Below are 12,941 nucleotides of genomic sequence, written 5' to 3'. Positions count from 1 at the left end.
TATATAATCTATTCGTCATAATCATCTTGATCTAAAACGACTTCTTTTCTAGTGTATACATAAACATTTCTCCTGTTTCTAGTAGTTGTATGCTGTAACGGGCTTACATCTTCAGAACTACTAGGCTGGGGTACAGGTGCTGCTGCTGCTGCTGCTGCTGCTGCTGTTACTCTCGAGCTTGATTCAAGTACTCCTGATATCGATCTCGAGTTAAAAACTGGTTCTTTCAATTGAGGAACTATTTCACCATCACGAATTCGCGCAGCTATCGTCTGTGTGGAAACACTCACAGATCTAGGAATTGCAAAACCAGCAGCAATTATACTATCTGTAAATGTTAAAAAGATATTCTTTGATTTCTGAAGAGCCAGGATCACCTTTGCAGATTTCGTACTTTCATCATTAGCTTCAGTTACGGCCACATCCCCTCCACTCTTTTGAGGCGAAGGTTGAACACTTTGGTTTAATAGTGGCCGTGAAGAACTGGCTTGTCGACTTTCCGTTTCAGCACTAATAAACGTTTGTTGGCCCTCTCCTCCATTGTCGTCATCAGAGTCATGTACCAACTCTTCAACAAACAACTCAAACCTGTCTAACTCGTATACTTCATCTTCGTAAAACCGTCGGCCAAGAACACCTTCTTTTTCTTTCATTTTCATAAGTAAATTAAACTTATTACACCATTCCCAGGGTATAACCACACAGATCATATATGTAACCACAGAGAATATATCTGATAATTCATAAATAAAGGCATTGGACACATCAGTAATGAAGAATGCAACAGGACTGTAAATTAAAATCACAGTTAACAAGGTCAACAACCAAATACTTTTATTTGCAATAATAAATTTATACTTGGTGGCAAAGAATACAGTAATAATGGCAGCATAACATAGCCCCATGGCGATTCTAACCAAATAAATAAATGCCGGAAGAATATCACCTGCTTCATCATCCAGCCTGAACCTGTGAAATATCGATACTCCCCAAATGGTTTGAGAAGTTATTGATGCAATGACACCAACGTAAAAGGTCAATCTCTTATCACTTTGCCTCAGAAAGAATCTCATAATGACCTGCACTTGATTGATTTGAAGTAAAAGTATAATAATAACGTCTATGATATTTATTGCCTTGTTGGTGTTGAGTTCGGTTAATAGTTTGGCACCATGAAGGAATGCATTTCGTTGTTGGTTATGCAAAATCACAATAGATTTGACAATAACTACGAGAATGTAAACTGATGATAGTAGACTTGATGCTTTTAATAGCATCGATGGTTTGATACTGTAGTTGGTAAACACAAAGATTGTAAGAAACCATATTATTACAGCCAGAACAGATATGGCATACACTATCGGTACAACACTGTAGGAAAAGTGGCCTCTTAAACTATGCTGAGTAAATTCATTCCATGACTCTCGTACTAATGGTAGTGGCTCGGAGAATTTTTCTATAACCATTCCTGTATTTGTATTCATCATGGGAGTTGAGCCCAAATAGCAAAATTGTCGATAAATCGCATTTTGAATATAATGTACTGGGTTATCATAATTATTGGAGACTAACATTCCCTCTGGTAAGAACATATCCCTACAAGAATCATATGGCTCTTGTCGCCAATTTTGTCTCCAATACATCTTGGTTACGCCGTTTTAATATAAATGCCGTTGATTTTATAAAATCTATTTTGTCACTTTTTACCCATGTGAGTTATGTTTGATTTTGTATGTGGTAAGGTGTTCTGGTCATATAAAAATTAGCAAGAAAGATTTCTTGATCTGGGTATTACTCTTTCCTGCATATCATCTCAAACATTCTTACGTAGTTCCTTTTTTTTTTTTTTAGTGCCTTGGATTCCTGTATATTGCCATTGTGATATACTTCCACAAAAAGAAATTCTGCTAACGACAACTGCCTACGATCCCAATTAACGTGAAATTCAGTTGCCGATCTCAGTCTTTCCTTGTAACCTACTTGAAACATCAGTAGGTTGGAAGCAGCAGCGAGCGATAGCAGGTGAAACTATTTGAAACATCCCAACAAAAGCTAGGCAGGTAGGCAAAAAAACAAAAAAATAACCGGAAAGTTTTGTTTACTATTAAAGTCTATTTGGCAACACTGAGCAATCCAACAATTTAGATATGGCCACAACGCAATCGACCAATTCAGAGGAGGCACCAATAACACCCAAAAAGAGCTCAATGCTTCTAGATCCCAATGAATACAACAAATCTGACAATGCTGCCAATTCGCACCAAAGGAATGACTCATCATACTCAAGAAACTTCTCCTTGATTGACATGTATGGAGAAGAAGCCGCCAGTTCCCCCACGGGTCCTGATTCTAATGACCATGGGAGCACATCGGATGAACAATTGGATTACCAGATGCTACAAAGCCTTGATGAGTTCTCATTTGGTGAGATCTCTACCGATCATAATGTACTGCAGCAAACAATTACTCAGATAAGGGACACGCCTACGCCTCAACCGCCTCAGCATGATGAAGATGATGATGATGAAGATCGTCTAGAAATCCGACAACAATATGTTATCCCTACATCTATGGGTAACGAGACCAAGATACTAAATTCTCCATTTGACAGATATGGTTTTAGGAAATCTTCTACACATCATGGATTCACATTGGAAGAGTACAATGATTGGTTTAAAGAATACTCCGAGTACTCATATCGTCGCAAGAAGAAATGGGAACTCCTTATGAAAAGTCATGGTTTACCAATTCAAGAAGATGATCCTGTTCCAACAAGATTTCCACCTAAATCAGATAAAGTTAAGAAGATGATACGTAAAGGGATACCTCCAGAATGGAGAGGTAATGCTTGGTTTTTCTATGCTGGTGGATACGATAAGTTAAACCGCAATGCTGGCGTATACCATCAGATTGTGGAAAATACCAAGAATATTCATAATAAAGATACTGAAGTTATAGAGAGAGATTTGCATAGAACATTCCCGGATAATATTTATTTTAATGAATCAATTGATGCTAATGGAAACACGCTAACTGTTCCACTCCACTCAAAAGAGACGCCGTTAATTAAATCACTTCGTCGTGTATTAATTGCATTTGCCCATTACCAACCTCAAATAGGTTATTGTCAATCATTGAACTTCCTAGCTGGTCTTTTATTGTTATTTATGGAAGAAGAACGAGCCTTTTGGATGTTGGTAATCTTGACCGAACGCATAATCCCCAAAGTACATTCTGCTGATTTGGAAGGTGTTCACACAGATCAGGGAGTGTTGATGTTGTGTGTAAAGGAATATATCCCTCAATTGTGGTCTATTTTAGGAACTACTTTTGAAGGTGAAAGGTTATCAGACGATCAGATCTTGTCCAAATTACCACCAGTTACGTTAGTTACCTCCTCGTGGTTTATGTCACTCTTTGTCGGGATTATGCCAACAGAAACAACGTTGAGAATTTGGGATATACTTTGGTGTGAAGGTTCCAAGACCGTGTTCCGTTTTTCCTTAACAATATTGAAATTATGTTTAGATAATCCTGAATTTGATGGTGCCAAACATTCACCAGGTGGAGAAGCAGATCAAATTGAACTCTTTCAATTTGTTCAAAACTTTCCCAAAAAAATTCTTGATTGTAGTAATTTGGTTGATTTATGTTTCAAGAAAATTGGTGGATATGGGTTTGGTTCACTTTCACAAGACGAGATCAACAAATGTAGAGAGTTTGTTTCGAAACAAAGAGAAATGATGAATTACAAAAGGAGACTTAGCACGAAGATGACAAGTGAGGAACGTTACACTTTAATGAATTCTTCAGATGGACAATTGGATGGGAATAATGATATACATGACGTTTATGGTTTTCATAGACCAATAATGGGTGGAGTGGTTTGGAATAGAAGCATAAGTAACAAGATGAAAAAGACATTCGCGAAAAGGAATTCAAGTAGATCAAGTACATAAAAATACACAGTTATACACTATTAGTCTTCAAATATGTCCCTGTAAACGGCATCACTGGTAATTACAACATCTTTCATGGCTTTAACATCATGAACTCTTATAATGTCGGTATTTTGTTCAATACATGACGTTACAGTAGCACCGGTACTGAAAACCCTTTCAGTTGGAGTTGGTTGTTTGGTGATAGTTCCCAAGAATCTCTTTCTTGAAGTTCCTACCAACACAGACATACCATTGAAACTCAAATATTTGTGTTTAACAACCAAATCATCTCTTTCGTTGATTTGAATTGAGTATTTCTTGAAGAATGAAGCATGTTTAACCAAGGCAAGATTCTGTTGAACATTCTTGGCAAAACCAACACCGGGATCAACAATAATTTGCCACTTTCTAACCCCACGTTCAAAAGCCTTAAACATTTGATGAGCCAATTCACGGGAAACTCCATTCAATAAATTCTTAATATTTGGAGGTAATGAAAGTTCTTGATGACCTTGGGTTGGATCAATGACATACTCTATGATATCATCATTGGTGTTGGACTCGTACTTTGTTAATTTTGACATGGTTTCAGGAGTACCTCTAGTATGGTTCATAATATAAGGACATCCATACTTGGCAACCACATCAAAGATTTTCTCGTCATATTTGCCCATGGAAATATCATTGATAATATCAGCCCCAGCGATAAGGCACTCTTCAGCAACTTTTGATCTATAAGTGTCAATGGAAATTAAAACATTAGCCAATTTTTTATTCTGGCTTGAACGGATAGCCTTAACAATAGGAAGAACTCTCTTGACTTCCTCCTCTTCACTTGGTTCTATGCTTCCTGGACGGGTAGATACCCCACCAATGTCAATGATGTCAGCTCCATCCTCAACCAACTTTTCAGCACTTCTGACTACTTCAGCAAGGGATTTATCAAAATTCTTTCCTCCGTCACTGAATGAATCAGGAGTCATGTTTAAAATCCCCATGATTAAAGTAGGATGCTTATTGTATACTTGGTCGAACTTGAGGGGATTGTTACGAGCCTCGAGCCTTGGAATAGGTATGAATTGAAGCAATTGCGATGATTCCTGTAATGATTCGGCAGGAGCATTAGCAAAAAGTTGTTGTAAATGATTATGGAATGGTTCGGCACTAATTGGGTGTATTTGATCAGGCGGCAATAATTCACATAATGGTTGTAAAACAAATGTTCTCTCCAACATTGATTTGTGAGGTACTATCAAATCAGGAGTATTCAACAGAATATCATCATAAAGGACAATATCTAAATCTATCTCTCTAGGTCCATTGTCAAATTCCTTTACTCTGTTGATATGTTTATATTCGATTTCCTTAAGAATAGCTAACAATTTGTGAGGTGCTAAATCTTTGAATGATACTTTAACCACACCATTGTAGAAATCAGGCTGGTCGAGATAATACATTGGTTTCGAGATATACAAAGATGATGTTGATTCAACTTGGATATTGTATTGTTGCAAGAGAGTCAACGCCCTTTGAATGTTTTCAACTTGATTCCCTGTATTTGACCCAAAAGCAATAAATGCAATATGGTCTCCTTCATATGTGGAGGCGGTAACTTCTTCTACTGGCATATTAAAAGCTGAACTAGGGGCTTGGGTTAAAACAAGCGGCTGTGCGTCTTTGAATGTTTTCTGGTTCATATATGAAGATACACCGACACCTTCAATGTGACTAAATGCATTCGGCTTAGTAACCTTTACAAATACTGATTCGATACCTGCATCATAATTTTGGAATATTAATTGACCAATATTGGATACCAATGCTTCAACCGTCTTAAAGTTGGAAGATTCAACAAACACGACAACATCATTGATAATCTCATGAAAAAAAAGGTTGGAATTGTCTTTAAGTTGGAATTCCAAGTCAATATCAACAATCTGTTTCTGTAATCTTTCAAAAGTAAATACACCAACAATAGTCAATAGTCTTAATTTGTTAACCTTGAAGACATCTAATCCATTATCCAACCCCAAAGTATTTCTCTTGAGATAATATTCAACGCTGTCAGCTCTGATTTCGGATTTGTTACTTCTAATAACAATCTCAACACTCAGACCACCACCTTTCTTTCTGTCAAGAGTAATTTCACCAACTGCCTCCCCTATACTTCCCAATGACTTGAAATTCTTGTGCTCGTTGGCCTTCATAAACTCAGTAATATTTCTGGTTATGACTGCATAATTCAATGAATATTTCAAATTATCAGTAAGTGAAGCTTGATGGAAATCAGTTTTTAATGCAATTGAGATGGTTATAGGTTGTGGGGTGGGTCTATTCCAGGCATCTTTCCCTGTGATTGCAGTTGCAGCAATATCCTTAGCAAAAACAATATCAGTATACATTGTATGAAATGTTCGCTTTGGTGACAAGATCGGGAGATTAGATGTCACCGACTTGAGCTTGGATAAAAGTAAACGTGAAATTGTCAATTTCAAAGTGGGGGGACTTCTCTTACAAACGCAACGGTAGTACTTACGGCCAGCGTTTGGTTAACAATTGGTTGTCTGAATTTTTTGCATGAAGATGCGCAGTTTTTCTTTTTTTTGAAAGGTATATCCGGGGGGAGGGGGGACAGAAACTTTATTGCCGATCTATCAATTCTATAAAATAAATACACACTTTTCACTAACCAAGAATTTGTGCAAGAAGTGAATCTTTCATTTCAGATTCTTGATCCAGAGAGGACTCGTCGCTATCGTCCAAGTCAAACTCAACTTCCATGGAATCAGCAACTACTATTCCATAATCAGTAGTTGCACTTATAATTTCCTCTGCCTTCTCAAAATCGCACTTCATGTCTTCCATAACCATACGAATTAAGATTTCGTTGGCGAGAACATATGTACAAAATCGAGGTATAGTCCAATAGGAAACTGTCCTATTGGTATTTGCAGATCTTTTCAATTCTTGTTGAAATCGGTTGCTGATTAAAGTTCCAATTATTGATTGTCTTTTTAGTCCGTAGTAGCCTCCATAAAACAGTTCCCAGTTAATTTGAAATTTCTCAGTACCACCCATTGTTTCATGGATTGACTTATCTCTCTGCTTCTTTGCTAGATCGTAATAGAATGACGGCGGAAGTTTCCCTCTAAGGATCTTAGGGATTATATCAATGTGTTTTTCCGCCCGCTCTATAAGTTTCTTTCTTGACAGTATTGAACTAGGTATATCCATATCTTTATATTTTTCTTTGACCGTATCGATATTAGACTGACTTCTTTTCGATAACAGTTGTAGAATAGATGCATTGTTGTCCTCCTTTTCAGATTCCGCGCTTGACTTGACTTTGTCACTATTATTCTCTTCATCACTTGTTTCATTGAAGGTTTCAATGGATACAGGATCATCTTCAGATTTGCTTGTTGGTTGGGGAGACGTTGAAACTAGCTTTTCAATATCTATCAACCCCTCATCGTCACTACTATCACCAGCTGCGGGATACAAATTTCCAATAGACTTCGAAATTGAGCTCTCTAATACATTTTCCAGACTAGCTTGGTTACTAGGTGGTTCAGATTGGTGAATATAAGCTTTCCTCTTTTTATGTTTCTTGTAAACCGGGCGATCTTCAGCTGATCTTTTAGAAGGAGAATAGGGCTCCTTTGAAGTTGGAGCAAAAATTGGGTTTGCCTTTTTCTTACTAGTAGAACGATCCAAACTGCCGAATGACTTTTTGGAATTGTAAGACATGTTGACCTGGGGCCTTTGCAGTGAGATGATGTTACGGTTGCCAAAGTAAACAACGCGTGTGAGTAAAAACTAGAGATAGAAAAAAAAAAAATTTTGTTGTGATTGCAAAAGGTAGAAACTTTAAGGTACGAAATTGCAAAATGTTTGAACTATATTAAACTATATATTGAAATCAACGATGTTGTTGCTGTTGTTGTTGCTGTTGCAACAATTGTGCTAAAGCAGCAAGGTTTGGATTACCACCTTGTTGCTGTTGTTGCATCATAAAATCATTAAATCCTGGAGGTGGAGCTTGCATGCCACCAGTTTGTGGATAGGCAGGTAAATTAGGTTGTTGAGGTTGAGGAGATGAATTACCAAATAATCCTTGCAATGGATTGACAGATGATTGTTGATAAATGCTGAAATCTGGTTGAGCACCATGAGACATTTGGATATTGTCTTGTGGGAGCAAAGTAGTCTTGACATATTCCTCATCCGGTTCACCAGGTCTGTTAGACTTAGGTCCATTTCTGGCTGAATTGGTTGGCATTTTCTTGGACATGGCTTTGGAAGAAATACCAGAACCAATTTCAATATCAGGTTCATCGATAACCATACCACTCAGCATTGGCTGACCACCAGTTCCACCCCATTGAGCTTGAACAACCCATGATTTATCAGCTTCTGTTAATCTTTGGATTGGAATGATGGAAATACCATGTTGATAGTTACAACAATCTCTTGGTCCAAAACCAACACCCCATCTAGTTCTCAATGGCAATGAATTGTCCTTGTTAAAGGAGGTTATAACTTGTTCAGCTTCTCTTCTAGAATAAACCTTAATAAATGCGTGTTTTCTTTCACTGTTTAAAATAACGGATTGAACTTCAGCAAAAGGTCTTAAAGCATCTGCCAAAGCACGTTCATCCATATTTCTTGGAACACCACCAATAAACAAGGTTCTTGACAATACTTTGAGCGAACCTTGTGGTAATGTTGGGTCAAAGCCGACATTTCTTGGGCGATAATGTTGAGAGCCTGGAATATTCAATTCCCCACCATTTTGTGGCTGAGGAGCTTGGTGTTGCTGTTGTTGTTGTTGTTGTGGTGGTGGTGGTTGATGTTGTTGTTGCTGATGATGCTGTTGTTGCTGTTGTTGTCTATGTTGTTGAATTTGTTGAAGTGGGTTTGGAGGCAAATGTGGATTTGGAGGTAAATGTGGGTTTCCATAAGGTTGAGATCGAGGAGGAGATCTTGTTCTTTGGTATTGATTTGAAGCAGGACCACGGTTTGGAGATCTTGATCTGTTTCTTCTACCACCATGACCGTTATTATCATGAGTATCACGGCTACGTCTTCCAGTGCTATAATCATTGATTTGTGGTTGTGGAGGAGGAGCTTGACCACCATTTTGCATTTGTTGCAACATGTTGAAAATCACTTGTTCGTTATTAGCAGTTGGTGGTGCACTATGAGGTGGTCTTTGTTGGTAGTTGACAGGAGGCTGAGGAAGATTAGGTGGGGCTGCTGATGAAACAGTAGAACTTGCTGGTGGACCACTAAGAGCAGATAATTGGGACAAGATATTACTAGCATCATTATTCAAGGCAGTATTTTGACTTTGTGGCGTGTTAGATGCAGAATTAGATTTTGCTAATGATGCAAGAGCCAGTAAAATACTAGTAGAGTCTTTGGCAGCACCATCGTCTGCTGGTTTCACTGGTTCAACTTTCCGTCTTGGAGGTGTACCTGGTGGGGTAGTAGATGCAAAATGCTTATCTCTAATTCTCTTGATAATATCAGGAGAAAATGTACTGCCTCTTTCCCAAATATCTACCAACTTACTGATTTTGATATTTTGAGATGAACTAATCAGCAATTCTAATGCATCATCAACTAATGATTCAATTAATTCACTAATCTTGAAAACTGCCGATCCGAAGGTGCCTTCTGGTGCCAGAGAACTAATTTCTTGATTTTCCTTTCTGGCTTCTTCCAAGAATCCTCTCACAATTGAGTCAACCACATATAATGTACCTAATTTGTGAGTTGAAGGAGCCGCCTTACAATTAGAATACAAAACTGTTATTAATTTAGACTCTTGGGCAATTTCTTTGAAGGCAATATCTGTCAACTTCTTGATTCTAGATCCAGAAACCCCTGGTGCTTTCAAGGTTGGCAATTCTTTCAAAATCGATTCAAATTCTTCAATTCCGGACATCTTCTTCCTGTTTTAAAAAAAATACTTCCAAATTACTATTACAAAGAATTAAGTACAATACGAAATAGAAACCTACTCTTTTTTTTTAACAAATGAATGAGCGATGGTGTAAGTAGTAGGGATGTGGGTAAGGTTTGTTGATTGTTGACACTTAGAAAATGCTAATGATGTTACGATTCTAAACAAAAGCTTACTGAGTTAATCTACTCTGATAATTTTTTTTCCAATTTTGTTGATAATCTGAACTTTCTAAACTTTTTCGCCACTCTTGTCTGTGATACTTCCTTACCTGTACTGGAATACTTCAAATACACAAAAATAAGAAATATGAAGATAAAATATATGTGGAAAATAGTTTGGTTGAGATAGCTTTTGATTAATTAATCTCTGTCTGAATTACCTATATATTGTAGTTAGATGTAGATAAACAAAAGTGGTGTGAATGTCGAATTTTTTTTTGGGAGGATTTGCGCCAGCTTTTTATAATCACCAGCGAATAAAGTTTTGAAGGAATGCTCACAAAAAAAAACAGTTTGGTTACCCGGATCTTGACTTTGCGTGCTGAAATTTACTCAGATAACGAGTAAACTATATTTTTGAAAAATTTTGACTGTGCTTTCAGCAAATCGTTAAATTTTCTTAAGAGCATTGAAAGATCAATAATAGATATAGATATTCAGCATTACAATGAGGAGTGTTTGGGTTACAAGGGCGTCTATAGCCAGGGCATATTCCACACAAGTGCAACCAGTTATTTCCCTGACATTATTATTGTCTAGAAATCCAATTATAACTCAAGAACCATCAAGCTTCGAGAAACAATTTTACAAATACCAAAATGAATTATGGAGAAGATTAATGTGGACCTTCCCAAGTTGGTTCTTCTTCAAGCCAGGTACTGTTGCCGAGCAAAAATACCGTAAATTGAATAAACCAGCTACCCCGGACAATCCAAATATAGAATTCCCAAGAGGTAGACCTGAATTGAGACACAACAGAGATCGTAGATTCAAGCAAACCATTTCAGTCCCAAAGAGTTATGAAGATAAAAAGGGAGAAACTAATGCTGCTAGTGAAACTGATGATTTGGCTCGTAAGATTGTTCCAAATTCTCGTATAACAGAAGCAGATTTGAAGAAGGACCTCGCTAGTTTAGAAAGAAAGTTAAGTCGTACTTTATACTTGATTATCAAGGAAAAGGGAAGCAATACTTGGAAATTCCCGAACTTCAACGTTCCAACCAATGCTGAAGAAGTTTCTGGATTGCATGTCGTTGCTGAAGAAGGGTTATACAAGATTGGAGGTGAAAAAATCAACTATTTCAATGTTTCAAATACTCCATGTCATGTATTCAATAACTTGCAAGAAAATAAGAAAGAATATTTCATTAAATCGCATATATTATCCGGTATTTTTGAACCACAAGAGTCAGTTGCCGAATTCAATTGGTTGAGTAAAGAAGAATTGAAAGATGTTTTACCAGCCGAGTACTACCAAGATGTTAGCCACTTACTTAATAACGTCTAGGTCTTGTAAATAGAGACATCTTCTGTATATATATATATATTTAATACAAAAATTGAAATGATAACTATTTAATATCTCTATGCTTTTTTTTTAATTTGGTTATCTCGGCGTTTATATATCCTTTTTACCTCTTATTGCTTGTTGGGTCGCATAGACTGACCTGTCTATAAGAGTACCAACCATAAGAACACCAGCAATGGAACTGATAACCCCCAAAACAAATCCTGACCAAGTCTTTGCGTATTGCTCTTTGTTGATTATTTTCAATGGTGAGATATCAAAGTGGAATTCAACTCCAGGGATTCCACCTCTAGCATGTAAGGTGTGTTCGTGGTCTTCATCCTTGCCTCCAGTTAATGGTCTATCATGAGTAATTACCGAGAATTGATTGGTATCCAATCTCTTGGATTGGTCTAAAGATTCAAATCTAGTAGCAACAACTTTCAAATAGTATGAAGCAACATGGTGCTTCTTATGAAGCATGAATTGGTAACCATCCAAAGGATGAACCGAATTAAGGATCTCTTCTCTGGCGTCATTTGATCCGAATGACAAGTGATTTATAATATGGTCAAAGTTGAATTTATCTTGATACTTGCCATATAATGAAACATCATGAACATGTCTTCCATCACTTGTGAAAGAAGCACCTGGTGCAAAATCCATAGTACCGGAAACACGATTAATTTTCGCTGAACCTTTGATTCTACAACCTTCGTTATCGTTAATTCTCTGACGTAATCGTTTAACATAACCTTCTTTTTCACATTGCTCAATATTTTCACCGTCAAAAAAAGACCATCTTCTTTCGGCATAGGCTCTCTTGACACTATAACAATCATTACAACAGTATTGGTGCTTCTCTTGAGGAAGAGCACCATAACAAGATCCACAAGTCTTAGGATCGCCACCCTCTGGTAAACCCTTTACAACTTCACTTAATGGTCTATCCAAATTCAAAGCAGGGGTGTCGTCTGAAATCTCACGAACAATATTACCTTTGTCTTTAATTAATCTAAGCTTTTGGAAACCAGCATTGATAATATTCAACTGCATATCCCCAGTTTCGTCTAATAAATCAATCAGAGCCATGTCACAAGGAAGGTTGATAAATGAAATATCAAGATTGATGACTAACTGCTTGTTGATATCACGATCAACCACGAGTTCAGGACGAGTTATCACGGTCGTATAATCAATGTATTCGTTTCTAATTAAGACTAAGGTGATTAACACACAAAGCAAGGTGATAATCCCACCTGACGTGGTCCTTATTCTTGCATCATCGACCGTCTTGGCAAAGGCGTCGAGTGATAGCAACCTTGGTCTAGAAGCAGTGGCCATTTTCAGTTGTACTCTTGTAGCAAGATCTGGTTGTAAAATTGGCTAACTACTTTTTTTCTAAACTTCGACGTGGCACTGTTAGTACTGGGTGGAGTCCGAATTTTTTTTTTTATTAATTAGGTTCCGGGACGGGAAGAGAGAGAAAACAAAACATAACTGCTGGCAAGGTAACCAAA

The 12,941-nt window shown here is 37.3% G+C and overlaps 7 protein-coding genes across 7 annotated transcripts; 2 read left to right on the top strand and 5 right to left on the bottom strand. All coding sequences in view use genetic code 12, as the record gives it.

Annotated features, from left to right (window-relative positions):
• Nucleotides 1–8: 8 nt before the first annotated feature.
• On the bottom strand, nt 9–1,643 carry RIM21 (Rim21p; the record flags this gene model as incomplete). The annotated part of the gene is made up of 1 exon (XM_007375190.1): nt 9–1,643. The coding sequence occupies one exon, from the start codon at nt 1,641–1,643 to the stop codon at nt 9–11; it is 1,635 nt and encodes a 544-aa protein (XP_007375252.1).
• Nucleotides 1,644–1,956: 313 nt separating this feature from the next.
• Nucleotides 1,957–5,853, top strand: SPAPADRAFT_152259 (Rab GTPase-activating protein; the record flags this gene model as incomplete). The annotated part of the gene is made up of 1 exon (XM_007375188.1): nt 1,957–5,853. One exon carries the CDS (start codon nt 2,148–2,150, stop codon nt 3,957–3,959), a length of 1,812 nt encoding a protein of 603 aa, XP_007375250.1.
• FOL1 (trifunctional dihydropteroate synthetase/dihydrohydroxymethylpterin pyrophosphokinase/dihydroneopterin aldolase) lies at nt 3,980–5,773 on the bottom strand (the record flags this gene model as incomplete). Its single annotated transcript, XM_007375189.1, has 1 exon — nt 3,980–5,773. A coding segment is annotated over one exon (1,794 nt), but the record flags the coding sequence as incomplete, so codon positions are not given.
• Nucleotides 5,854–6,563: 710 nt separating the features above from the next.
• On the bottom strand, nt 6,564–7,733 carry SPAPADRAFT_66652 (uncharacterized protein; the record flags this gene model as incomplete). Its single annotated transcript, XM_007375187.1, has 1 exon — nt 6,564–7,733. The coding sequence occupies one exon, from the start codon at nt 7,689–7,691 to the stop codon at nt 6,627–6,629; it is 1,065 nt and encodes a 354-aa protein (XP_007375249.1).
• An 85-nt stretch (nt 7,734–7,818) lies between these two features.
• Nucleotides 7,819–9,732, bottom strand: SPAPADRAFT_61087 (Nrd1 complex RNA-binding subunit; the record flags this gene model as incomplete). Its single annotated transcript, XM_007375186.1, has 1 exon — nt 7,819–9,732. The coding sequence occupies one exon, from the start codon at nt 9,100–9,102 to the stop codon at nt 7,864–7,866; it is 1,239 nt and encodes a 412-aa protein (XP_007375248.1).
• An 820-nt stretch (nt 9,733–10,552) lies between these two features.
• On the top strand, nt 10,553–12,820 carry SPAPADRAFT_61085 (mitochondrial 54S ribosomal protein mL46; the record flags this gene model as incomplete). Its single annotated transcript, XM_007375184.1, has 1 exon — nt 10,553–12,820. One exon carries the CDS (start codon nt 10,582–10,584, stop codon nt 11,419–11,421), a length of 840 nt encoding a protein of 279 aa, XP_007375246.1.
• Nucleotides 11,533–12,765, bottom strand: ERV46 (Erv46p; the record flags this gene model as incomplete). Its single annotated transcript, XM_007375185.1, has 1 exon — nt 11,533–12,765. The coding sequence occupies one exon, from the start codon at nt 12,763–12,765 to the stop codon at nt 11,533–11,535; it is 1,233 nt and encodes a 410-aa protein (XP_007375247.1).
• Nucleotides 12,821–12,941: the final 121 nt, after the last annotated feature.

Source organism: Spathaspora passalidarum, assembly GCF_000223485.1.
Source record: "Spathaspora passalidarum NRRL Y-27907 unplaced genomic scaffold SPAPAscaffold_4, whole genome shotgun sequence".
Lineage (NCBI taxonomy): Eukaryota > Fungi > Ascomycota > Pichiomycetes > Serinales > Debaryomycetaceae > Spathaspora > Spathaspora passalidarum.
This window is presented reverse-complemented; position numbering and strand designations above follow the sequence as displayed.